Here is a 26,314-nt window from a genome sequence, read left to right as displayed (position 1 = left end):
TGAGTGCGGCGGCGTCCGCTGTGCGCGCGGCGGCCTCGTTCCCGCCTTCGGGGCCGCCCGGAGTGCGGGGTCGGGGGTCCTCCGAGGGAGCGTTCGGGGCGAGTCAGGACCGTGCCCTGGGGTGGGGGAGGGTGCTGGGCTGGCCCCCGGTCCCCGCGTCTGTGGGTGGGGCACACTCGGTACATGTCGCCGCTGCCTGCCGCGGGAGAGACGGGGGGAGGCAGGCCTCTCGGACCCCGGCTTCCCTGGTCCCCTGAGCGCGGCCTTTCCTGGTGCCGCCCGCCTCCTGCCCTTGAGATGGGGCCATGTCATTACAGGCCCACCTCCCTGACCGTGGCCGGCCAGGTCAGATCTCCTGACACCGGCCCTGATGTCCCCACCGTGTTTGTGGTTTTCCTGCTCTTCGAGGAGCCCCCACGCTCAAATCAGGACCCCTGTACCCTGTTGGTGATATCTCAGGTGCAGGAGGCCTGTGACCTTCTCGGCAGCACCCGCGTGCCTCTCACCCCCCGCAAACGGGCTTGTCCCCCGCACGGAGCCTGCTGGAGCCCGGGAGTGAGACGGAGCAGACCGTCCAGCCGTGGCACCCTAGGCACGTGTGCCGGCTGGGCGGAACGCCCGGCCGCTGACCCCCACGGGTGCTGCCGTCCCCTAGGAGGCCTCTGGTCGTGAGCTGCTGTGGGACGGAGTGTGCCCGTGTCTGCGCCCACAGTGACTGGAACCCCCACCCCCACCCCCCTGGGTAGTGCTGGTTTTGGTCCCGAGCTCCGGGGAGGGGGGGTCTTGGGCAGGCTGAGCTCCAGGGGGACTGAAGAAGGACAGGCAGTGTCTTAGCAGGGCTGTGTTGGGAGACTGATGGGGTCTGATGGGGTCCAGCCCGGGCCTGCTGCGTGTGGCAGGGGCACAGATAGAGCCCCGGGTTTTGGGAATAGGCACACGGCTCGACTGAACAGAAAGTCCGCAGGTCAGCGTTAGCACTGCGTGCTGGGGGCAGCGCGCACTTTCTCTGTAGCGGAGGACGCCTTTACCGTCATCGGCTTCTGAGTTCTCAGCAGAATGGCTGTGTTTGCGTTGGAGCCAAGTGCCGGGGCCCTGAGCGTGTGTTGGCAGGAGCCTGGGCCGCCGGCGTGTTCTCGTGGGGGCCCAGGGAGGGCAGAAGGGTTCTGGGGTGGCAGGCTGTCCGGGGGCCGGCTTTCCAGACAGCTGCTTTGCGTAAGCACCGCACCTGGCCCCGTGTCTTTCCCATGCAAGGGAAGCCCTGTGGGTCCTCAGAGTGGACGCGTTCCTGACCTGCAACATTTGCTTTCTCGCGGGCAGTTTGCAGAGAACGAAGACGCATCTTTTAAAAAGGAAATCCCTGGAGTTGAGATGGACTGTCCCAGGGAGTGTTGCCCCAGGAAGTGGGGCCCGCCCTCACGGACTTCCGTTCCTCCAGGAAGGCCCCGTAGACAGCAGGCCAGGCGTGGTAGCAGCCCGTGTGCTGGAACGAGCCGTCTGACCGACGCTCTGGGCTTGTGGCCTGTGTGTGTGGCCCAGCAGGAGGAGCGAGGGGGCGGGGCCTGCCGCGCTCATGAGGGGGCGCCTGCAGGTGGCGCTCCGCAGCTCTTCCGGGGACCGGTACCCCGTCTGCGACCACAGGGGCTGTCGGGACGCGGCCTTCAGAGGAGGTGGTGTCTGGCATCTTCGCTGGGAAGCAGGAGTGGCTGTCGATGGCCCCGGTGGGAGAGCCCCCATCTGGTGGCCCACGCCTATGCCTGCGGCCTCTCCGCAGCCCCACGCAGCTCGGTCCTGGGGTGCAGAAGTGCAGGCTGGAGCGGGTTTGAGCCACGACTTGGGACCCTGGGCCGGTCCCCCCAACCCGTCCTCCCGGCGCGGAGAGCGGCCTTGCAGGGCTGCGGGGTAGCACTGGGGGCCTGTGCCGCCCCCACACAGTGGCCCCCGTGGATGTTGTTTCCCCTGCTCTGTCCCGGTCTTACTGGGGAAAACATGAGCATTTTGGGGGCGTACAGTAGGCTGTTTCCAAGAACTGCCGTTCTCGTGCGGGAGCGAGGGTTTTCTGAGAGCGAGAGCCAGGGCAGAAGCTGCCCCCCAAAGAGCGCGCGTGCTTCCCAGGGTGTGTGCGTCTCGGGGGCTCCTGAGAACTGCCGGGCTCCCCCAGGTTCGGGTAACTGAACCTTGCAGTGCATGCCCGAACCATCGGTAGCGCGTTCCGGTGACTTCCCCAGCTGGGGCCAGTATCTGAGTAATGACCCCGAGAACGCCCGCGCTGGTGCGCTCCCGTCGCGCAGAGCACAGAGCCTTTGCCCTCGGGCTCGGGCTCGTGCTCGCGGGGCTGTACCTCTGCGCAGGCCGTGAGCTGCGGTGAGCAGGCACCTGGGGTCTGCTGGAAAGGCAAGGAAAGCGCGTGTCGCTGGGACGGCCCCGTCTCGGAAGGCATCTGGGAAGCCTGCAGACGTGGAGGAGAGATCCCCAAGAGGCCACTGAGCACTTGACCGGGACTCAGGTCCTGCTCTCACAGGGGACTGCGGTCGGCCCATTCTGCCCTGGCAGCCGCCTGACAGGAGGTCGTGTTCCGGGAGGGCGCCGCGGCACCCAGAGGCCGGGTGGCTAGTGCCTGTGTGAGTGTCCTGGTGCCGCTGTGGGTGCTGGGGTGCAGGAACGTCTCGGGGCGCCTGCAACCAGCGCAGCCCCCTGGGGTGCTAACTGCAGCGGGATTTGGCTCTCCCTCCGCCCCAGAGGCCGGAAGTCTGAAATCACGGTGTCTGAAGGGCCGGGGCGAGTCTTGGCCCCTTCCAGCTTCTGCTGGTGCCTGGGGGTTTGTGCCCACACAGCTCCCATCCCTGCCGGTGTTGACACCCTCCCTGTGGGGATGTCTCTCCTCTCTCCTTATAAGGACACCCGTCATGGTGGATTTAGAGCCTAGTGTACTCCTCGTCTGACCCCATCTTCATTAATCACATCTGCAGAGACCCTGCTTCCAAGGGAGGTCACATTCTGAGGTCCTGGGAAGGACATGCATTTTGGGGGACACTTCCTAGTGCCTAGGGCCTAGTTCTTTGGAACTTGGTAATCAGCCATAGTGCGTTACACAGTTGCTCCGGGGGTACCCAGCAGGTGGGTTTGGGGACCCTGAGGGGCCACCGTGAGCCTGGGGCTCAGAGGCAGGTGTGGTCGGCATGCGTGAGAGACAGTTGGAGCCCTTGCTTGTGGGGCGCCTGGACGCAAGGCCATGGGGGGCCATTGGGCTCCTCCCATTGTGCTTCTCTGCTGTTGGGGAGCTTCTCACTGCTTGGGGAGCGGGGGCTCCCTCGGCTCTGAGCCCAGGACACTGGACATACACAGTGTGTGGAGACACACTGGCTCCCCCCTCACTCGGGCTCAAGATTCTCGTTTCTCTGGGTCAGTCCCTATCAAGGCTCATTTTGGGACATAAATTTCTGGCCCTCGATTTTCTGCTTTTCTTTGTCCTTGAACTCGAGATTGCATGAGCAGTGATAGTGTTTCTCATTCCTCTTTCTGATAAGCCCCATGCCACCCACCACGGACGGGAGATGGCCAGTTCTGTTCCTTGTTCCCACAGTGAGTCTCAGCCCCGTGGGGCTCTGTGTTACACAGCTGCGCGTCTGGTCTTCCAGTTCACAGCCCCAGGGTGAGGATGGGCGCTCCGGGAAGTGGGAAGGCGGTGAATGCCGATGGAGCTTTGGATTTTTGGGGGGTAGCCGGACAGCTTGTCCAGGAAGCCGCGGGAGCAGGCTGGGTGGTGGTGTTTTGGGGCGGCTGAGCATTCTTCTCCAAGGTGGTGAGGTGACAAGTGGCTCGCCTCATGGAACCTTGCAGCTTCCTGGGGACCCCGTGTGCTGGGGCAGAGCCCTGGGAGCAGCCTTCCGGTTGCCATGTCTCCTGCCCCAGGCGCCACGGTGGCCTCGTGGAGGGAGGTCGGGAGAACAGACGCTCCGGGTGGGCGGTGCCTCGCGGGGCAGAGGGGGCCGGAGCTGGGGTTTCTGGCCACTGCTGCTCGGCTTGGGTGGGTGCCCGGACGCCTGGATTTCAGGATCGTGTCTCACTCTGGCTGATACTTGGACGGGAACCGAAGCTGGGGGCCTGGCGTTCTTAGCTCATGAGGTTTCCTTGGAAGCATCAGATAACGCAAGAGAGAAGATGCTTCAACCGTGTGAAAAGGCAGTTAAAGTGAGTTTTCTGTCCCTCATTACTGAGGGTTCTCCTCCAGCGCTTGAGAAGTGAGGCTGCTCGGTGCTGGCAGAAAACGCAGCTTTCTCGGGGGCGCGCAGGGTGTCAGGCCCCCAGGCCTTGACAAGCCCAGGAGGGCCAAGCCGAAGCCCGGGTAGTGTGCACCGTGGGGGGCGCCTTCCTCCCGCTGGGCCGCGGGCGCGTGCAGTGGGGGGGCGTGCTGCGGGCGCCTCACGTTGGGGTGGCCGGCAGCGCTGCTGTTGGCAGGCGTGGGTACCGTCAGGCCGTGGGAGGGTTGAGAGACGGGCGGCTTGTTCTTTCTTCAAAGGTGGAAGCCGGGTTTTGAATGGCTGGTTGGTTTTCAGAGTTGAATTTAAATATTGACGTTCTTGCTTGTTGCTGGTATACCTGTGTGTGTTGTAGGTAGTCGTTTCTGTTCCTAACGCGCTTTTAAATTCCGCAGCACGTCGTTCACCCCAGAGGCCTCGGGAAGGTTTCTCCCTGAGTGTGGGGGTCTGAGGGCAGGAAGACGGGCTAGAATGTTTCTCTTCATTGTGGTGCATCCCTGAGGGCCCTTCTGAGGCCCGTGATTGCCTTTTCTTCTCTCATCTCGGAGAGCACCGCTGCCCTTGGCCCCTGGCTGGCTGCAGCCGGGAGCTGGGCTTCCTCACCAGCGTTGGCAACTCGCCCGGACTTTCTCCGTCCACCCCTGCACTCGAGGCTGCGTGGGGCACGTGGCGGCCACTCGGTAAACATTGATTACGGGTCTGTGGCTCTTTGAGAGGCGACCCAAACACCAGAAAGCAAAGAGGGGCCACTCCGCACGTGTATTTCCTCTTGTGCACGAAGGTCACAAGAGCTGCGGGAGCGACTGGGTCTCTTTTCTCTCTGTAAATCTTGCTGCTCAACCCAGTCCCTGTCGATGTAGGTCACGGGACTTTGGGTTGTTGTGTTTAGATCTGGTCTTAGCACATGGTCGTAAAGCCAAGGAGTGTCTTTCCAAGACAGGAAACGTAGGATATAGGAAAACCAGCTCTCCTTCTGGTGGTTCGTGCGGCGGGCTCGCGGGAGGAGGTTTTAGGGAGCGGGCGTCAGTTAAGCTCTCAGCGGACAGTGTAAACACGGCCCTCCCAGCAGTCCAATCGGTGTTGTTCAGCCCCTTTTTTTCTTCAACTTTTGGATTCTGTCCATTTATTTTCCCGTTGACCAGTGAAGTGTCACGAGCCGGCTCGAGAGGAGGTCACCGTGTAGAAGAGTGTGTTTTCCCGTTCCAGTGCTCGTGACTGCGACTTGGCCCAGAGAAGAGGTCAAGTGCCTAGTGAGGGTCTCTGTCTGCCACCCGCCCCTCGGTGGTCTCCCTGATGCCCGGTTTCCTTGTCGATGATGGCGGGGGTCTCTGGTGCCGGGTGGCGTGGGCCCAGAGGGCTCTGTTGTGGAAGTGGGCACACATAGGCGCCAGTAAGATGCTCCACGGCGAGGAGCGGCCCCTCCGGTGGGCAGCAGAGTGGAGGAGATGCCCTCCACTGGGGTGTGCAGGGCCCTCGGGCATGAAGAGTAACGTGCCCTTCGGGAGTTTTCCTCCAGACTGAGTCCTAGAAGCCAGCGTCAGACTCGGGCAGTGACGGAAGAATGTCTTTAGATGAATTGTGACCACAGTTAGTCCGCTGAGGGGGGAGCGTGTGCCGCATGTCCGGGTGTCTGGGCTCTGCAGTTCTCGGAGACGCTCGAGAGCCGGCTGGCGGTGCAGGTCCCTCGGACTGGTTAGGGGCAGGGTCACTGAGGTCGTGTCTGAGCAAAGACTTGGGAGAATGGGGGAGAGCTGCAGGCACGGAGGCCCAGGAGAAGGCGAGTTGGTGCTTGGGAGTGGGGCTCCATTGGGGTCGCGGGCCCTAGATCTGTTCTTGGCGTTGAGGGGGTAACGTCCCCGCCAGAAGCGGGAGCAGACAGAGTTGAGTGTGGGTGTCTTGGAGGCTCCCGGGTACCCAGCACCCTGCTCGCCGCTGCGTGGGCCAGTCGGCTGCCTATCTATAGCGTAAGCGAGTGGAACGCGTTGAGAGCCCCGCGGGGGCTTCTGCCGGGGCGGTGCTGGCCGTTCTGCTCTTGCGCCGCGTGCTCGGGGGCCCGCCCCTCGTGGTGCCGCAGTCCGGCTGTGTTTACAGGTCACTTGTTCTACAAGTTCGGAATCACGGAGTCTGACTGGTACCGGATCAAGCAGAGCATCGACTCCAAGTGTCGGACGGCCTGGCGGCGGAAGCAGCGAGGCCAGAGCCTGGCCGTCAAGAGCTTCTCCCGGAGAACGCCGTCCTCGTCTTCGTACAGCGCCTCAGGTACGCTCTGTCTGGTCCCAGGGGGCAGGGGGCATGGTGTCCACGCGGAGCCCCGTGACCAGAGGCCCCGTCTGTGTGCCCCCTGCGGGCGGGTTCCTGCGGGCCGCTGCCGGGGGGCCCTCCTGGAAGTGCTCTGGACGGAGGGCTTGGAGAGCAGGGCCTGGGCGTGGTCCTCGTCCTGCTTGGGTGCCGGAGCGGCAGGAGGAGCTCGGTCAGGATGGTGGCAGCTGCGGCGGTGAGCTGCGGTGTCGTGTCCTCCAGCCGGGGCCCCGGGCAGAGCCCTGGGATCCGTAGGGGACAGCAGGTGAGCAGGGAGGGGGTCCACGGGGCACTGCGGGCTCGTTACTACGGATCTCAGTGCGGCACCTCAGTTCCTCTGGTGCACAAGAAACTCGACCTTCCAGACTCTTCTTTCAGAGCACTGGCTTTTCCCTAGGAACATCTCCCAAGAACGAGTGTGATTTCAGTATTGCTTGTCACCCAGCCCGTCTCAGAGTAGCTTAACGGAAACATTGAAAACAAAGTCTCCCCAGAAGCTCCCTTGGCGACGGCTCTTAGAACCTGAGGCCCTGGCTGGGGCTGGGGGCCGGTCCCGGGTCCCGGGGCAGCTTGGGCGGGGCCGGCCGGAACATATTCCGAAGCACGGTGGGGCCGGGGTCGCCGGAAATTCTTGCAGGGTTTTGTCCTTCTGAGGCGACCTCAGGAAGTGGCTTTCCTCCCGTTGTTCTGGGAGTCACTTGCCAGCAGTTCCCGAAGATGGGAGGTGGCCACACACGTTGTGTCCCGAAGCCCTGCCTTTGTGAGCGGCTGCCCTGAAGAACTCCTAGTGGGACCAGACCTTTCTGTTGCGCTGAGCCGGTCTGTCCTAGGGACTCGGAGGCAGCCGCTGGGGGACGCGCGGAAGCCGTCTCTCCTTGAGGAATTCGACTGCCTCTGCGGGTCTGGAGAGATCAGGGAGGTGGGCTTTGTCCTCCTCACCCTGGGGTCCGGTGGCGGAGCGCAGAGCCGGATGCGCAGTTGGACGTCTGTGCGTGTCCCGAACGCCCGAGGAGGAATGGCAGGATGGAGCTTTCTCTGTGGACGCGGCGTGCACCCGTCTGTGGAGGTGCCGGCGAGGCAGAGTGGCCCCGGGGAATCACGTTCCGTTCCCTTTCTGGTTCAGTCCGCCCAAACCTGCAAGTCCGTGTTTCCAGCAAGCAGCAGCGATGCCCGCAGGCCGGCCCACCCCGGGGTGTGTGCGTGTCACATCCCATTGGGGGTGGGGTTGTGGCGCCGGCCAAGCCTGACCCTGCTTGTCACCCGGATTGGAGACCCGGTGGCTTTACCTTGCATGGAGGTTTGAGTTCTGTTGTGCGGTCGGTGATTTTATGACATTTTATGCTTGTGTATTTGGAATCGTTCATTCTCTTCCGGTTACTAGTGTTTCTTTTAACTGACAGTAGTTCATTGGTCAGGAGTTGAGTTACTTTAGTTGTTTGTTTACGCGTATTTCGGTATTTCTTCTAAGGCACTTTTGGGTTTGAGTAACTCTCGGTGCTGTTGGCCTCTTGGGGGCAGTGAGCAGCCACCGTGTGAGCGCATGTCCAGCGCCCGTGTCCCCTGGGCAGACTTGACACGTGGGGACGTGAGTCGGGGGTCCCAGGACGTGTTGTTTGGAATAGACCATGTCCGCTGACGAACAACAGGACATGGCAGTGCTTCTCGTGGCCTGCCCGTGCCCTCAGGAAGGAGTCACACCTGTGCCCAGGTGTCCTTGTCCCACAGGAGAACCTGGCCGCCTCCGCCAAGGCCTCTGTGCCCGGTGTCTGTGTACGGAGGCCTGAGACGCTACATCCCATCTCACGCCTACTCTCCAGTCACAACAAGGGCTGCTTCCTGTGTGGTCCGCTCACGGCTGTAGGCTTCCTGCTGAGCGCTGGAATCAAGTTTGCAAGAGAAACACAAAACATGTATTTTTCTTTTGTCAAACTTGTAAAAAAAATACACGGCTTTTTTTTTGTTTTAAACGATTTATTTGAGAGAGCGAGCATGCGTGAGCAGGGGTGAGGGGGTCGGGGAGATGGAGAGAGAAACGTAAGCAGACCCCACGCAGAGTGCAGAGCCTGGTGCGGGGCTTGACCCCTCGCCTCTGACATCGGGACTGCGCGATCAGGACCTAAGCCAAAAACAGAGCTGGCTGCTTAGCCAGCTGTGTCCCCCCAGACACCCCTAAAAAGTCCATGGCTTTGTAAATTTCTGTTGGTGTCATCGTTCCTGATTGTGTCGTGCTGCACACCTGACCAGAATCCCATCAAGTGAAGTAGCTGCGGGCTCGGGGGCTCTGCGGTCTGTCCTTGCCCGTTTGCGGGGCTCGGGGGCTCTGCGGTCTGTCCTTGCCCTGTTTGCGGGGCTCGGGGGCTCTGCGGTCTGTCCTTGCCCTGTTTGCGGGGCTCGGGGGCTCTGCGGTCTGTCCTTGCCCTGTTTGCGGGGCTCGGGGGCTCTGCGGTCTGTCCTTGCCCTGTTTGCGGGGCTCGGGGGCTCTGCGGTCTGTCCTTGCCCGTTTGCGGGGCTCGGGGGCTCTGCGGTCTGTCCTTGCCCTGTTTGCTCCCTCCCAGCCTCCTAAGGCAAGTCGGAGACGGTGACAGAAATAATCCAGGAAAATTCCTGGATTCCTGGCTCACTTCGGAATTGCTAGTGATTCCAGCTGGCTCTGCCTTGTTTAAACTCTTGAATTAGCAGCAGCCAAAAAGAAGAACTTCGAAATACGTGTTACAAAGCAGATTCTGAACCCAGGCTCCTCCGTTTAAAGCTAATTTCGTGCTGTCCCTGTGAGCACAGACTAACACTACGAGTGTCCACGGACGTTTACAAAATCAGTTTATTAAAACATTGGTAGTGCTCTCTCCTGTCTGGCCGCAGTGTGTGAACTGCCGCACGTGCTGGAGGAGAGACGGCTGCGTTTCACTGTTGGCCGCGCCGCTCTGCACCTGCCCTGCGGGCCTCGTCAGGGAGTTGAAGGCCTCACGGGGTGTCTGTGCAGTGCCCAGTAGTTTAGGCTTGCAGAGAATTAGCCCATCTGTGTGTGCAGCTGCCTTTCCTCTGGATGTGGAGAAGAGAGAGCCAGGCTGGCGGGAGGTGGGGGAGGCCCTCGGAGCGGCCTTTCTGGGGCGCGCTCTGACCGCGGGCGCTGCGGCCTGAAACCTGCGCAGGGTCAGCACCGTCGGCTCGATCGCAAACAAGGACCCAGCACAGCTTCTTGCCCGGACTCTGATGTCAGCACAGTTTCAGTGTGAGACGTGGACGAAACTGTTCTTTATGTAGAATGACTTTGGAGAGCTCTCGATTCGCTGGTAGACTCAGTAATTTGAATCTTGGGCTTGGAAACCACTGACCTCATTCCCGCATGGCCTGTCTTCTGCAGCGTCTTTGCAGCCTCGGGGACTCATTCTTCCCTTGTTGGAGCCAAGAGAGAACTGGCAAGATCAGTGATTTTTTAAAAATATTTTATTTATTTATTTGACAGACAGAGATCACACGTAGGCAGAGAGGCAGACGGAGAGAGGGAGGGAGAAGCAGGCTCCCCACTGAGCAGAGAGCCCAATGCAGGGCTCCATCCCAGGACCCTGAGATCATGACCTGAGCCGAAGGCAGAAGCTTAACCCACTGAGCCCCCCAGGCGCCCCTAGATCAGTGAATTTTTATTAACACTAGAGCAGAATGATTTGGGAATTTATTCAGTTATGTAATTCTTACTAACTAGCAGAGTGAACTTTGAATGTTTTGGTCAAATACTCTCTTTAAGAGGTTAGAAAATGTGTGTTCTCGCATATGTTTTTTTTTTTTAAAGATTTTATTTATTTATTTGACAGAGAGAGATCACAAGTAGACAGAGAGGCAGGCAGAGAGAGAGAGAGGGAAGCAGGCTCACCGCCGAGCAGAGAACCCGATGCGGGACTCGATCCCAGGACCCTGAGATCATGACCTGAACCGAAGGCAGCGGCTTAACCCACTGAGCCACCCAGGCGCCCCATTTTTAACTTGACGTTTTAAAATGTTGACAGCTAGAAGTTTTTATTATACTTTGAAATCATTGAAAAGGATGTCATTTCTGACATAATGCAAGGGTGTACATTGCGCACGCAGATGTATTCAGTGGAATGCATGTTTCATGTCCATGTAATGCCCACGATTAAGCTGTTAAAAAATGAAAAGCTTTCGTTGAGTAAGCAGACGTTTTACATCTTTTTTCTCCTTCCATTCGCTTCTCCCTGAGTCTCACCCTGCCGTGATGCGTGTTTACATTTTTTACTATCTGTCTGCCATAATTCTCTGCAGAAAATTGTACACACAAAATCAGAATGTTTTCCGGAGGCTTTAATGTTCTAAGTGTTTCAGAAAGTTCTGTTAAGATAAGGTTGCAGCTGAAATTAACACACAACACATCGACACAATGTATTATTTTGGATTAAACAAAGGAAGTGAGGTTTTATTGGAAATGTATCTTTAAAGAAGTGGTTGGGGATTTACCCCCTCCGGTGAGTTTAATCGTCCGTGAACAAGTATCATTTACTGCTGGCATAAAGCAGACTATTACCAACTTTATTCCTTTTTATTTTTGCTGATGAATCCGGAGCCACTTCGTTTAACAAACGGATGAGAATCCTCTGTCCGAGCAGTCAGTCCTTCAGACCCCTTGTGTCCACAGGTCGGAAACCTCCATTCCCTGGCACTTAGAACTGATGGTCTCTAGATGATGCCGCAGGTCCTCCCTCGGGACCTGTCGACTGGACTCGGGAGAAGCAATTCCCTTTCCTCTGTGGGGATGTGGGGATGGGGAGGGAAGGAAGCCCAGAGGCTTGCACAGGGCTGGGGCCGCCCCTCTCTGGCTGGTGGCTGAAGCCTTCTGTACTTCCCCGCAGAGACCGTGATGAGCACCCCGCCCCCCGCCACTGAGATGCCGCAGCCCCCGCCACAGGCCCTGCACTACGCCCTGGCCAACGCCCAGCAGGTCCAGATCCACCAGATCGGAGAGGACGGACAGGTCCAAGTAGTATGTACCCTTCTCGTTAGTCTGCCTCCAGAAAGGATGCGGGGAGGGGGCTGGAGCTGGGGCAGGGGCACGGCCAGTGGGGAGGGCCACGCCCCATGGCCCCTTCGTCTCCCCTGCACGCGCTACCCTGGAGGCCGCCATCTGCTCCGAGGGTCTGGGTCTTCAGCTGTCCCTATTTTGGTCCATCCTCCTGTCGATATTTTCTCAGTTCAGAACCATGGGCACCCTTGCACTGAGGGAAGAAAAGTCATCTCCTTCTGGCGTCAGGAGAGAAAGGCAGTGGCCTTCGGTCCTGCGTAGCCCCTTCCTCTGGGTGGTGTGACGTGCGCTAAGCTCGTGGAGGCTGAGCACCGCAGTCGGCTTGGCCCGGGTGGAAAGTCCTCCCAATCCTTGCTGGGCCCTGTGGCCGAGGGTAGCAGGGGGTGTCGCTAGGGAGCTGCCCCTGTTCAGCGTGCCCCTGGGCTCCTGCGGACGTCCTCGTCCAGCCAGCTGTGCTCTCCTGCAAGTCGCGGGGGGCCCCGGTCTGACCTTGCACTTGGCGTGCGGCCTGGGAAAGGTGAGCTTCCAGAAAGCTGCTAACCAGTGCTTTTCGAGGGGTTTTCTTCACCTTCCAGAGGAGGATGTTGAGTCCTCTGTGTGACTGACCGTCACCAAGGCCGTTACTCCCATCTTAGCGGCAGAGTCTTTGAGGGCGTTCCGGAGAGGATCGCTTCGATCCAGTTTGCCCGGTCGAGGAGAACCAGCGGCACGTTTGCGGCAGTGCTGAGCCATGTTGGCATTGATGGCGGGTGGGGTGCTGCCTGCCCCCGCAGCCCGAAGGGCGATTAGCCGGGTTCTTGGTGTTGACCGACCTATTGAAGAAGTTTTGTGTTTCTTTGATTTAAACACCTTGCCTGACCCACATTCGGTGTAGACACCCGGTGGAGTCCCTCCCACCGACCCCGCACTGCTGTGTGGCCTTCGCACCTCAGACTGCGAGGAGACCCCGCACTGCTGTGTGGCCTTCGCACCCTAGACTGCGAGGAGACCACCTGCTGCTTCTGGGAGCTTTCTGGTCCCTCCAGGTTGACAGGATGGCAGAAAAAAAAGCTCTTCTCATTTTCTGGGCAATTACTGTTTCCCGTCTTCTCCTGATGCTTTCTCCATGATTAAATTTGCCTGTTTGGTACCATTTGAAGATGGAACAGGGTTTTCCTGGGCCCCATTGCTTCTTTAAGAACCACTGCGGTGTTGTGTGTGTGGTACAGACCAGAACTTTGATTTCGGGCGGCTGTTTGATAATGCGCCCCCCCGTCCGCGTGTTCTCTTACGCTGTTCAGGGTGTAGGGGTCTGGGATCGCAGCTAATCCGGAGCGAGAGCTTCAGAAAGCGTTGCTCGTGTGCTGTGGCTCTGGGTTTCTTCTGATGCTTCTTGCTGTCTTCTCTTGCTGCGGATCCCCCAGGGCCATCTCCACATCGCGCAGGTGCCACAGGGCGAGCAGGTGCAGATCACGCAGGACAGCGAGGTGAGTCGCGGCCCCCGGCGCTGCCCTGGGTCTGCTCTGTGTCCCTGTGCTCTTGCGCTCCAGTCGTGGTCCAGCAGGGTGGACGGCTGCGAGTCCCCAGCCAACACAGCGTCCTGCGGTGACCACCTGACTCCCGTTTCCTCAGGAGGTCACTGTGGTCGGGGGAGGGATGGCGGGGAGAGGGACCCAGGACATGTTGTTGGGACGGAGGTGCCTGTCAGCAGGCTGCGTCCAGAGGGAAGTGGCACAGAGGTGCTCGGGGCAGGGGTGGGGCAGTAAGGACCTGCTGCTGAGCGAGCGCTGGCCAGGTCCTGTGAGGGGTACCCCGGCAGGAGGACAGCCAGCTCGTGGAGTGGCCACAGCGCTGGGTGAGGAAGGAGAGCTACGGTGCGGTTGGAGGAGGTCGCAGGCGCCGGGTTCCCTTGAGGGCGGGGGGAGCTCCCTTGTAGGGGCGCAGAGAGGTGTGAGGCCCAGCTAGTGGCCCCAGATGCCTGCCAGGATAGGGGATCCTTCACTACACCCTGGAACTTACGATAGCCTCCTGAAGGGAAATCACTATACGTTTGTGTTCATACTGTTTCTGCCCAAAAAGTCATGAGAATATTTCTTGGATTTCATGAATTCGCCCCTTTTTCCCCATCTCATAAGCACGGCCCTCCTGCCCATGTAATCCAGCATCTGTTTCCATTAGGAATTAAACGCACTGAATCAGAGGAAATCGCTGATTCCATTAACGATTACTTTGTCCTAAGTTACAGCTGCGATTGGTCCCCACACGTGAAACACTTGTTCATTTAACAAATACTTTGTCAAAGCAAAAGCTGCCTGTACAGACAGTTTCAGCAGAGCCTCTTAGAGCTGTAACAGTCATTTTTTCCTCAACAAATGAAAATGCATTTCCACCTGGTCAGACCCCAGTGGGCCTGTGATCTGGTCAGTTGTGTTGTGTCCTGTCTGCTTCCTGGTTGGGGCACTGCACCTGGGTGCCTCAGGTGTCCCCGTCAGGGCCCCGGGTGACGAGTACACATGACGGCGTCCTGTAACTTCTGGTTCTTCTCCTCAGTCAAAAGTTGTTTCAAAATTGACCTTGGGGGGAAAACATGACAGTTTCATTTGGGGTCAGGACTGGGGGGTGGGTACAATGTTTCTTTTCAGCTTGTTTTTATAAGAAAAAATAGTCTGTAAACTGGGTTTTTGTTTCGTTTGGGTGTTTCATTGTTACAGGGGTTGACTTTTTGTAGAACTGGTACGCATAGTTTGCTGTTCACCCACAGATGGCACGGTGGCCCCTGCCTCTGTCTCATTGTGTCTGGAAGTTTTTCTGGTCCTTGATCTCTGCCTTTTTCCCCCATTCTGCAGGGCAATCTCCAGATCCACCACGTGGGCCAGGATGGGCAGGTAAGTGCTCACATGCACTCCCTTAATGCCAGCTTGCCGGGGGGTCGCCGGATCTGGCATTGCCCGGGGAGGGGTGGGGAGCCGGATGCTGGCACAGCGTCAGCCTCGGGGACAGGCCAGTGCCGGCCCTGCCAGCCACGGACGTCTTGGAGCACGTGGACACGTGCACAGGCGGGGCTCTTGGCTGCATGTGTGGCTTCGTGGGGTGTGATGTAGCTTTTTGCTTTGTAGAGGAACACCCGTCGTCCCTTTCGCATTGTCGTCTGTGAACGTACACGTGTGCTGCCGACGGCCGCGTTCGTGCAGTAGTTATATACTAGAGTACGGTGGGCTTCTCGTGGAGGTTACCGCAAAATGCCAGTCACCAGCCTTTTAAAAAATCTTTGACAAAAAGTGTAACGGAGCAGCCGTTGAACACCCGGGATACGAACTTTGTTTACGAGGCGGAGCGCTCCGACGGGGAGGTTCTAGGGAGGGATGTGCTTGCTAACATCCAGTGAGATTGTTGGAGCTTGGCGCACTGACATTTCCGTGCCCTTTTGGAGAGTTTCTGTTACAGAGATGTTTATCATCCTTGGAAAATGATGAAAGAAAGTCTGGGGAATCTTCCTTTCTCACACCACGTGACCCAGAGCCATGAGAGCTCATTTGCTGTCGAAACAATAATACTTGTTCTCGGGACCAGCTGGGCTGCCCGCTTCGAAACGGCCGTGTGCGTCCCTGTTGCCGTTGGTGGGGGCCTGGTGTTTGCCGTGCGTGGGGCATGGAGCATGGGCGTCCCTGGACTCAGAAACTAGAGCACAATGGCACCCCGTGTGTTGTATTTGGAACCCTCTGAATGCCTTGGGAGAACCACAGTGGAACTTAAGTCATTTGTTTAGATTGGAGTTTCTCTGTTTCCAGTTTCATCTTGAACATACACGAGGTGTTTTTTTTTAATTGTTATTAATATACAGTGTATTAATTTGCCCCAGGGGTACAGGTCTGTGAATCATCAGGTTTACACACTTCACAGCACTCACCATAGCACTACCCTCCCCAATGGCCATAACCCAACCACCCTCTCCCCTCCCACCAGCAACCCCCAGTTTGCTTTGTGAGATTAAGAATCTCTTATGGTTTGTCTCCTTCCTGATCCCATCGTTTCAGTTTTTTACGTCCCTTCCCCCCATGACCCCCCCACTTTGCTTCTCGAATTCCTCACATCAGGGAGATCATATGATAATTGTTTTTCTCTGATTGACTTATTTTGCTCAGCATAATACCCTCTAGTTCCATCCACGTCGTTACAAATGGCAAGATTTCATTTCTTTTGATGGCTGCATAATATTCCATTGTGTATATATACCACATCTTCTTTATCCATTCATCTGTTGATGGACATCTAGGTTCTCTCCATAGGTTGGCTATTGTGGACATTGCTGCTATAAACATTCCAGTGCATGTGCCCCTTTGGATCACTACATTTGTATCTTTAGGGTAAATACCCAGTAGTGCAATTGCTGGGTCGTAGGGTAGCTCTATTTTCAACTTTTTGAGGAACCTCCATGCTGTTTTCCAGAATGGTTGCACCAGCTTGCATTCCCACCAACAGTGCAGGAGGATTCCCCTTTCTCCGCATCCTCGCCAGCATCTGTCGTTTCCTGACTTGCTAATTTTAGCCATTCTGACTGGTGTGAGGTGATATCTCATTGTGGTTTTGATTTCTATTTCCCTGATGCCGAGGGATGTGGAGCATTTTTTCATGTGTCTGTTGGCCATCTGGATGTCTTCTTTGCAGAAATGTCTGTTCATGTCTTCTGCCCATTTCTTGATTGGATTCTTTGTTCTTTGGGTGTTGAGTTTGCTAAGCTCTTCATAGATTTTGAACACTAGCCCTTTATCTGATATGTCGTTTGCAAATATCTTCTCCCATTCTGTCAGTTGTCTTTTGGTTTTGTTAACTGTTTCCTTTGCTGTGCAAAAGCTTTTGATCTTGATGAAGTCCCAATAGTTCATTTTTGCCCTTGCTTCCCTTGCCTTTGCCAATGTTCCTAGGAAGAAGTTGCTGCGGCTGAGGTCAAAGAGGTTGCTGCCTGTGTTCTCCTCAAGGATTTTGATAGATTCCTGTCTCACATTGAGGTCTTTCATCCATTTTGAGTCTGTTTTCATGTGTGGTGTAAAGAAATGGTCCAGTTTCATTTTTCTGCATGTGGCTGTCCAATTTTCCCAACACCATTTGTCGAAGAGACTGTCTTTTTTTCCACTGGACATTCTTTCCTGCTTTGTCGAAGATTAGTTGACCATAGAGTTGAGGGTCTATTTCTGGGCTCTCTATTCTGTTCCACTGATCTATGTGTCTGTTTTTGTGCCAGTACCATGCTGTCTTGATGATGACAGCTTTGTAATAGAACTTGAAGTCCGGAATTGTGATGCCACCAACTTTGGCTTTCTTTTTCAACATTCCTCTGGCTACTCGGGGTCTTTTCTGGTTCCATGTAAATTTTAGGATTATTTGTTCCATTTCTTTGAAAAAAATTGATGGTATATTGATAGGGATTGCATTAAATGTGTAGATTGCTTTAGGTAGTATAGATATTTTCACAATATTTATTCTTCCAATCCAGGAGCATGGAACATTTTTCCAATTCTTTGTGTCTTCCTCAATTTCTTTCATGAATATTCAATAATTTTCTGAGTACAGATCCTTGGCCTCTTTGGTTAGGTTTATTCCTAGGTATCTTATGGTTTTTGGTGCAGTTATAAATGGGATTGACTCCTTAATTTCTCTTTTTCCTGTCTTGTTGGTGTAGAGAAATGCAGCTGATTTCTGTGCATTGATTTTATATCCTGGCACTTTACTGAATTCCTGTACAAGTTCTGGCAGTTCCGGAGTGGAGTCTTTTGGATTTTCCACATAAAATATCATATCATCACAAAGAGTGAGAGTTTGACGACTTCTTTGCTGATTCTGATGCTTTTAATTTCTTTTTGTTGTCTGATTGCTGAGGCTAGGACTTATGGTACTATGTTGAATAGCAGTGGTGATAGTGGAAATAGTGGAAATCCCTGCCATGTTCCTGAACTTAGGGGAAAAACTTAGGGGAAAAACTTAGGGGAAAAACTCTCAGTTTTTCCCCATTGACAATGATTTTCACTGTGGGTTTTTCATAGATGGCTTTGATAATATTGAGGTATGTGCCCTCTTTCCCTACACTTTGAAGAGTTTTGATCAGGAAGGGATGCCGTACTTTGTCAAATGCTTTTTCAGCATCTATCGAGAGTATCATATGGTTCTTGTTCTTTCTTTTATTAATGTGTTCTATCACATTGATTGATTTGCGGATGTTGAGCCAACCTTGCAGCCCAGGAATAAATCACTACTGGGTCGTGGCGAATAATCCTTTTAATGGACTGTTGGATCCTATTGGCTAGTATTTTGGTGAGGATTTTTGCATCTGTGTTCATTAAGGATATTGGTCTGTAGTTCTCCTTTTTGATGGGGCCTTTGGGATCAAGATAATGCCAGCCTCATAAAATGAGTTTGGAAGTTTTCCTTCCACTTCTATTTTTTGGAACAGTTTCAGGAGAATAGGAATTAATTCTTCTTTAAATGTTTGGTAGAATTCCCCTGGGAAGCCACCTGGCCCTGGGCTCTTGTTTGTTAGGAGATTTTTGATGACTGCTCCAGTCTCCTTACCGGTTATGGGTCTGTTCAGGTTTTTTATTTCTTCCTGGTTCAGTTTTGGTAGTTTATACTCTAGGAATGCATCCATTCCTTCCAGATCGTCAAATTTGCTGGTGTATGGTTGCTCATAGTATGTTCTTATAATTGTTTGTATTTCTTTGGTATTGTTTATGATCTCTCTTCTTTCATTCATGATTTTATTAATTTTAGTCCTTTCTCTTTTCATTTTGGTAAGGCTGGCCAGGGGTTTATCAGTCTTATTAATTCTTTCAAAGAACCAGCTCCTAGTTTCATTGATCTTTTCTCCTGTTTGGGGGGTTTCTATTTCATTGATTTCTGCTCTGATCTTTATGATTTCTTCTCCTGCTGGGTTTAGGGTTTCTTTGCTATTCTTTCTCTAGCTCCTTTAGGTGTAGGGCTAGGTTGTGAACTTGATACCTTTCTTGTTTCTTGAGAAAGGCTTGTATTGCTCTAGACTTTCCTCCCAGGACCACCTTTGCTGTATCCCAAAGATTTTGAGCAGTTGTGTTTTCATTTTCATTTGTTCCTATGAATTTTTTCAGTTCTTCTTTAATTTCCTGGTTGACCCATTCATTCTTTAGGAGGATGCTTTTTAGCCTCTGTGTATTTGAGTTCTTTCCAACTTTCCTCTTGTGATTGAGTTCTAGCTTCAGAGCACTGTGGTCTGAAAATATGTGGGGAATGATCCTAATCTTTTAGTAGTGGTTGAGACCTGCTTTGTGACCCAGGATGTGATCTGTTCTGGAGAATGTTCCATGTGCACTAGAGAAGAATGTATATACTGTTGCTTTGGATGGAATGTTCTGAATATATCTGTGATGTCCATCTGGTCCAGTGTGTCATTTAAGGCCTTTATTTCCTTGTTGATCTTTTGCTTAGATGATCTGTCCCTTTCAGTAAGGGGGGGGGGTGTTAAAATCCCCTACTATTATTGTACTATTGTCGATGTGTTTCTTTGATTTTGTCATTAATTGGTTTATATAATTGGCTGTTCCCATGTTGGGGCATAGATATTTAAAATTGTTAGGGCTTCTTGTTGGTCAGACCCTTTGAATATGATATAGTGTCCTTCCTCATCTCTTATTATAGTCTTTGGCTTAAAATCTAATTGATCTGATATAAGGATTGCCACCCCAGCTTTCTTCTGATGCCCATTAGCATGGTCAATTGTTTTCCACCCCTCACTTTAACTCTGGAGGTGTCTTTGGGTGTAAAATGAGTTTCTTGGGGACAGCGTATTGATGGGTCTTGTTTTTTTTCTTTTTTTTTTTTTAAATCCATTCTGATACCCTCTTCTTTTGATTGGGGCGTTTTGCCCATTTACATAGGGCCACTATTGAAAAATATGCATTTAGTGCCATTATATTGCCTATAAGTTGACTGTTACTGTATATTGTCTCTGTTCCTTTCTGGACTGTTACTTTTAGGCTTTCTCTTTGCTTATAGGACCCCTTTCAGTATTTCCTGTAGGGCTGGTTTGGTGTTTGCAGATTCTTTTAATTTTTGTTTGTCCTGGAAGCTTTTAATGTCTCCATTTTCAGTGATAGCCAAGCTGGATATAGTGTTCTCAGCTGCATGTTTTTCTCATTTACTGCCCTGAATATATCCTGCCAGTCCTTTCTGGCCTGCCAGGTCTTTGTGGATCGGTCTCCTGCCAGTCTAATATTTCTCCTGTTGTATGTTATAGACCTCTTTTCCCGAGCTGCTTTCAGGATTTTCTCTTTGTCATGAAAACTTGTACGTTTTACTATTAGATGACAGGGTATGGACTTATTTTATTGTTTTTGAGGCAGGTTCTCTGTGCCCTCTGGATTTTGATGCTTGTTCTCTTTGCCATATTAGGTAAATTCTCTACTATAGTTTGCTCCAATATGCTTTCTGCCTGTCTCTCTTGTTCTTCTTCTGGGATCCCAATTATTCTAATATTGTTTTGTCTTATGGTGTCACTTATCTCTCGAATTCTCCCCTCGTGGTCTGGTAGTTATTTGTCTCTCTTTTGTTCAGCTTCTTTCTCTGTCATTTGGTCTTCTATATCACTAATTCTCTCTTCTGCGTCATTTATCCTAGCAGTGAGAGCCTCCATTCTTGATTGCACCTCATTAATAGCTTTGTTGATTTCAACTTAGTTAGATTTTAGTTTTTTTGTTTCTCCAGAAATGGATTCTGTAGTACCTTCCATGCTTTTGGGGAGATCACAGCTAGCACATTGAGAATTGTCATCCTGAAGTCTAGTTCTGCCATATTGCCGATGTCCGTATTGATTAGGTCCCTAGCTGTAGGGATTGCTTCTTGTTCTTTTTTTTTTTTTTTGTGGTGAGTTTTTCTGCGTTGTCATTTTATCCAGATGAAAATAGATGAGTGAGAGAACAAAGTACTAAAAAGGTAGCAACGCCCCCAGAAAAATACACACTAACCAAATCAGAAGAGACGCGAAACCAGGGATAGAAGATTGGGGGGAAAAAGAAAGAAAAAAAGAAAGAGGAAGAAGAAGAAGAAGAAATATATATATATCTATATATCTTGGACTGGTGAATAGAACAGAGCCACACACTTGATTTTGAGTGTTTTTGGGTGTATTTTGGTCTGTTAGAAGAAACTACCTCCCAAAATTTTAAAGAAAGAAAAACAATATATATACACAAAAATAGGGGTAAACACAATGAAGGGATGGAACAGAACTGTAAAGATGAATATTAAAAAAGATTGTAAAAAAGGAATTGATAAGAAGTTGGTGGGAAAAAAAGGAAGGAATGTGATCAGGCTGGAGACTAGAACAAAGCCATGTGCTCCATTTAGGGTATATTTTGATCTATTAGAAGAAATTGTATCCCACGTTTTAAAGGAAAAAAAAATTGATATGTAAAAATTAAGGTTAAATGCAATGGAGGGATACAATATGACTAACGATGAAAATTTAAAACGATTTTTAAAAATGTGTTGATAAGATAAACTAGTTTAAGAATGTTAAAAATAGGAAAGAGGAAGAATGAAACAAAATAGAAATTTTTTTTTAAATTTAACTTTGCGAGACTAGGGGATCACGGGAAAAAGGGGTGCATTCCAGGGGTCGCCTCCCCTGGCTCTGACCTCCCGCAGTTCTCGTTGCTGGGCAGGCTGGGGCGTGGCCGGAAGTTCTCAAGGATCTGGGGGCGGGGCCTGTTGCCGGTTCTCAAACGTCTGTGTGGGGGGCGGGATTGCGCCGCCCTTGCCGGGCCGGGCTGAGTCATCCGCCGGCTTCGCTCTCGGAGCTTTTCGTCCCCGAGCGCTTTCCGTAGAGCCCGGAAGCGGGAACGAAGATGGTGGTGCCCAGTCTCCGGCCGGAGGAGCCAGAGCCCAGGGCCCGCTCCTCGGGGCACCCGCAGAGAAAAGCCGTGAGTCTCTCCCGCCTCCCTGGTCTCCGGCGCGCTCCGAGCTCCCCGGCCTGTGCCCGAGCGTCTCTGTCTCTGGCGCGGCCCCCTTTGGTGTCTCCAGACCCAGCAGATTCCTGCCTCCAGAGGAGGAAGGGGAGTCTCCCCGGATCTGCCACTTGTGGGGTCCCCGCTGGAGGAGCAGTGCCCGACGGAGCCTCGGGTCACAGGGTAAAGTGACCCCAGCTGAGAGCCCCGTCCTCGGCTCCGTCTCTGCCGCCCGCGTCCCCGCGCTGACACCCGCGAGCTCTGCCGCCCTCAGACACCCCCGTCTTTCCGTGACCCCGCGGACCCCAGACCACCCTGTCCCCGCGTGGGCTCCACCCCGTCAGCCCCGGAGCGACGTCCCTCCGCGGCGCAGACTTGTAAAGGTTTGGATTTTGTGCTCCGCTGCTTGCGGGGAGCCGCCCCCCTCCCTGAGGTCGATCTGCCCGTCGCTGGGGACTCACGGCTCCGCACGTCCCGCCTTCCCGGGCGGGTCGTCTCTGTTCCTAGAGCTGCTGCTCTTCCCTGCGATCTCCTGGCGGGTGTGTCGCTGTTCGGACGGTTCCATGACTTTCCAGCCGGTCTGCCCCGCCGCCAGCAGCTCCCCTCCGACGACAGGACGCTTCCATCCGAGCCTGAAGCTCCCAGACGCCTGGGCAATGCCACGTTGGCCAGCAGCCCCCAGTCGTGTCCCCCAACCCTGTCTGAAGAGTCGCTGGGCAGGCGGGTGGAGGGCAGCTCTCCGCGGGCTTTTGTGTTCTCTGGGTCGGGAGAGAGCTCTCCCGTCTAGGATAGGAGAGGACAGTCGTCGCCCATCATCGATCTCTGGTTTTGACCCCTTAGTGTTTGTATTCGTCCTCATCAGAGTATCGTACGTGATGTGGGAAGTTCTCGTTTTTGTCTCTGTTCCTGAGCGGAAGGCCACTCGGGATTTCTGAAAGGTAAATGACGTGGTTTTTCTACGATGGCAGTACGCTGTGTGGCTGGAGACAGCGTGTCTGCAGTCGGCCAGGAAGGCAGAGGTCCCGGCCTCTGTCGCCGAGGCTGCAGGCCCGGCGTTTGGCCCCTGAGGGCCTCCGGGCGTGTTGGAGGAGCCCCGCTCTGAGCATGGTGCGACCCGAGTGTCCTGTGCATGCTTTGCGGGTGCTGTGTGTTTCGCTGTGGCCGCAGGCCTGGGCCTGTGCTGTGGGAGCGGCCGGCCTTCCCAGACGCTCGACCGCCAGCTCCCGTGCCTCTCGCCGCAGCCTGAGGAGGGCAGTGGGCCGCCGTCCTGTCTGCCGTCTCTGTCCTCCCATGGTGCTTTGCTCATCGTCTGCTCACGTTTGCCTGTCCGAGCTCCTGCTGCCGTCCAGCTCTGCCCGGCGCGCACTGTCCGTCCTGTCTGGGACGGCCGCTCAGAGATGGAGCTCAAGGACAGGCAGGACAACGCCGATGGCGGCCGGAGGGTTTCCCAGCTGTCGCCTTCTGCTTTCCTAAGGGCAGCCTGGCTTTCTGACTTTCGCAGACCCTACGTGTGGCTGTAAAGCTGCCTTTTTCTGGCCGGTCTGTTCAGCTCATCCTTTCCCGTTTCCCTTTGTGGAAATTCCTTGTTGTTGTGTCACTTGGCTGACTCTTGGTCCTATTAAGTTACTCTGCTTGAGACAGCTTCGTTTTTAACGTTAACCAGAAATTCGCAAAACAGAATGATGTTTTGTAAGACACAGAACACGCCGCCCCATGTGCTGTCACTGATGGGGCCAGTGAGAAGTGCAGCCGTGCTGGGAGCTGGGTGCCGGGAGGCCTTCCCCTGCCCTCAGCCCCGCCCCTTCTCACCCCCGCGCCCCAGCCTCCCTCCCCTGGCCTCGCACACCCGCAGGAGGACGGTGCCGGCCGCTGCGGCTCTTTCCCCTTCACTCACACGGGGCCCCACGGTCTTACAGCCGCTGCCCAGTTTCCACGCGGTGGGGCCGGTGCTGGTCCTGGTGTCATTGTGGCTGTGTGGTTTCCTGAAGAGCACCGCGCGAGGCTTGTTCTGGTGTTAGGGAGCAGAGGTACTGAATGGGGAGGCCGATCTCCTCCTGGGTTGCAGAAGCCGTGAAGAAACTCTCATACTGTTGGTCTTGTAGAGTGCGCAGACCCCCCGACCGTTGGCTTCGTACTGAGTCTCCCTGCAGCCCGATGATGCGGCTCCACCTCCTTCCAGAGCAGCTCAGAGTCATGCGGGGGCGGGGGCCACACACAGCCCTGGGCTCTTCGCCCACTTGCTTCCTGACCCTGGGAGCCACTGCGGCCCTTCCCGCATCTTTTGGGCTCTGGTCCCGTGCATCATGGGTTGCTCACGGGGATGACTTTCTGTGTCAGCACCTGGTTTCTGGGAAAGCTCCGCGCCTCCGTGCCGGGGTGGGAAGGGGGCAAGAGCCGCGTGCGTGTTCACTCCGGGCGGACTCTGTTTTCAGGAGAGGGAGAGCTGCGGTCCGCCGGTGCGTCCCTGCACAGATGCGGTTCCGCCTTGCGTCTCCGAAGCCCCCACGTGCTTCTCCTCCCCGGGCCATGGCCCCTACCCGTGGCAGGTCTGTTGCAGGGGCACTTGAGCGTGGGCCCGGTGCATTAGAGACACAGTAGTGTCCCGTGCCCCCCAGATGTGGGAAGGAACGTTAAGGAGTGATCGCCGACGTGCACAGCGGGAGAGAGCTGGGGTAGTTGGAAACCTCCTTTCAAGGGAAAGTCATGGCACTGGCCGGTCGCCCAGTTACACGGTACCTGTTTTCTTCCCTCTGTTTCTGTGACCACTTCCTCGTCCTTCCTGATCTGTTTTTGGGGGAATCTAGACGGTCAGATTTACTAGGGTGAAGTTCACGTGCAGTCATGAATTCTGGTCCTGGGCTCTGGGTGAGGGCAGCTCCGGGGAGTGAGATGTGTGGGCTGCGGATCTGTGGTCCTGCTCCCGACGGTTCTCGTTCACAGGCACGTTACCGAGCCTGTTCGTGCCGGGCTGATTTCTTCTGTTGGCAGCCTGAGCATGGGTACCGGGGACGCGGGTGATTTCTTCTGCTGTGTCGTGCTGCCGTCCTCTCTGTCAGCCACGACTGTTTCAGGATCGATCGTTCACTGTAGCGTGAACGGAGAGCACAGAGGCTTGTAAAGAACGTGGGGACTTAAAAGGGTTTGTTATTGCCCACGTGGTGACTCAGAATTGTGGAATCTGTTTGGGCGCGTAGACTTTGTGTGGTAAATGAGATCAGGAACAGGGAAATCTGGGGTTCTCAGGAGGAGCCGGGAGCTGACCCTGGCTGATAGTGACACCCAGAACACGAGTTGAGTGTGTAGACATGTATGAAAGGTGCTCGGCGTGGGAAGTGATCGCTTGTGTAGGGGAGTTCAGCTTTCCGAGCTAGCAGTCGGTGTCATAGAATTTTTTTTAGCGGGAGAGCTCCTGGGTGCTAGCCAGTGGCGGGCTGGGTGGGACTAGAGAGAGAATCTCACGCAGGCGCCACACCCGGCCCCGAGACCATGACCTGAGCTGAACTCAAGAATCAGATGCTCACTGATGGGACCCCCAGGTGCGCCAGTATAATAGCATTTTCACAGTCCGTGTGGATTTTCAGAAGATTCTGGAAAAGTGGAAACAAAAGGTTTTCAAATGTTAAGAGCCACAGAGATGGCACATTGCAGTGAGGTGGATGAGATGATTTCGAGATGCGTTTTAGAAGCGAGGAGGCCATGGGAACTTTGACGTGGAGTCGTGTGGCACTTATGTGCACCAGGGACCTCCTCGGGGAGGGTGGGCGCACTGGGGTGCCTCTGCGGGGACCCCCTCGCTGCAGTCGCTCTGCTACCGGCTGGGCCTCGGCTCCAGGTCACCCTTGCTTCTCGAGCCCGTCCTCGCTCACTGTGGCCGCCGGGCCCCCCTGCAGGTCTGGTTACGCCGCCGGTCGAATGATGGGTTTGTGCTGTGGGGCTGGACTGTGTCGGGGTCCACAGCGTGAAGACAGGTGTGCGAGTGGGACCCTAGCGCCCTCTCGTGCTCACGTGCACACGCTCAGCTGGAACGGGTTCCCCAAAGGGTTTCTGCTTAACCTCACTGCACGCTGGTTGCTCTCGTGCTTTTACTCTGCTCTCTTTTTCTTCTTCTTCTTTTTAAACATCTCTTTTGAGTCCTGGTTGTGGCACATTAAATCCATTTCATGGCTTGCGGTTTGAAAAGGCCTAGAACAGGTGACCACTGATGTCTCTTTCTTTTCTTAGGAGCCTGTAGCTCTGTGATGTTGTCCTTAAGTAATTTTTAAAATTTATTATTTATTTTTAAAAAAAGATTTTATGTATTTATTTGACAGAGACACAGTGTGAGAGGGCACACAAGCATGGGGAAAGGGAGAGGGAGAAGCAGGCTTCCCGCGGAGCAGGGAGCCTGACATGGGGCTAAATCCCAGGACCCTGGGATCATGACCTGAGCCACCCAGGCACCCGTTAAAGGATCAGTTAATGAGGATATATTCCATTTCTCGTTAAAAATTAACAGCACAAATGAGCCTTTTAAAGAAAGGTTTTCTGAGGGGAGCCTTGGTGGCTCAGTGGGTTAAAGCTTCTGCCTTTGGCTTGAGTCATGATCCCAGGGTCCTGGGATCGAACCCCGCTTCGGGCTCTCTGCTCGGCAGGGAGCCTGCTTCCCCCTCTCTCTCTGCTGCCTTTCTGCCTGCTTGTGATCTCTGTCTGTCAAATAAATAAATAAACTCTTAAAAAAAAAAAAAAGAAAGAGAAAGGTCCTTTGAACCTAATCAGTGTAATGCAACGTAGTTTTGAAATTTAGC

At 54.4% G+C, this 26,314-nt stretch overlaps 2 protein-coding genes across 8 annotated transcripts in view; one reads left to right on the top strand and one right to left on the bottom strand.

Moving 5' to 3' along the window:
- Positions 1–26,314, top strand: part of LOC123931087 (BTG3 associated nuclear protein) — a 100,707-nt gene that overhangs the window by 54,162 nt on the left and 20,231 nt on the right. For 5 of the 7 annotated variants that reach the window (XM_045987832.1, XM_045987834.1, XM_045987829.1 and 2 more), the window contains 4 exons: positions 6,348–6,515; positions 11,414–11,544; positions 12,978–13,049; positions 14,409–14,447. In XM_045987832.1, coding sequence (XP_045843788.1) covers positions 6,348–6,515; positions 11,414–11,544; positions 12,978–13,049; positions 14,409–14,447 — 410 coding nt within the window. The remainder of the gene's footprint in view (positions 1–6,347; positions 6,516–11,413; positions 11,545–12,977; positions 13,050–14,408; positions 14,448–26,314) is intronic. The other 2 variants (XM_045987835.1, XM_045987830.1) reach the window with 1 other exon arrangement.
- On the bottom strand, positions 6–6,129 carry LOC123931088. Its single transcript, XM_045987837.1, has 2 exons — positions 2,735–6,129; positions 6–2,691 (listed from the first exon to the last, which is right to left on the bottom strand). Exons 1-2 carry the CDS (start codon positions 2,836–2,838, stop codon positions 1,749–1,751), a joined length of 1,047 nt encoding a protein of 348 aa, XP_045843793.1. The 5' UTR covers positions 2,839–6,129; the 3' UTR covers positions 6–1,748.

Source organism: Meles meles, chromosome 19 (assembly GCF_922984935.1).
Source record: "Meles meles chromosome 19, mMelMel3.1 paternal haplotype, whole genome shotgun sequence".
Taxonomy (NCBI): Eukaryota; Metazoa; Chordata; class Mammalia; order Carnivora; family Mustelidae; genus Meles; species Meles meles.
This window is presented reverse-complemented; position numbering and strand designations above follow the sequence as displayed.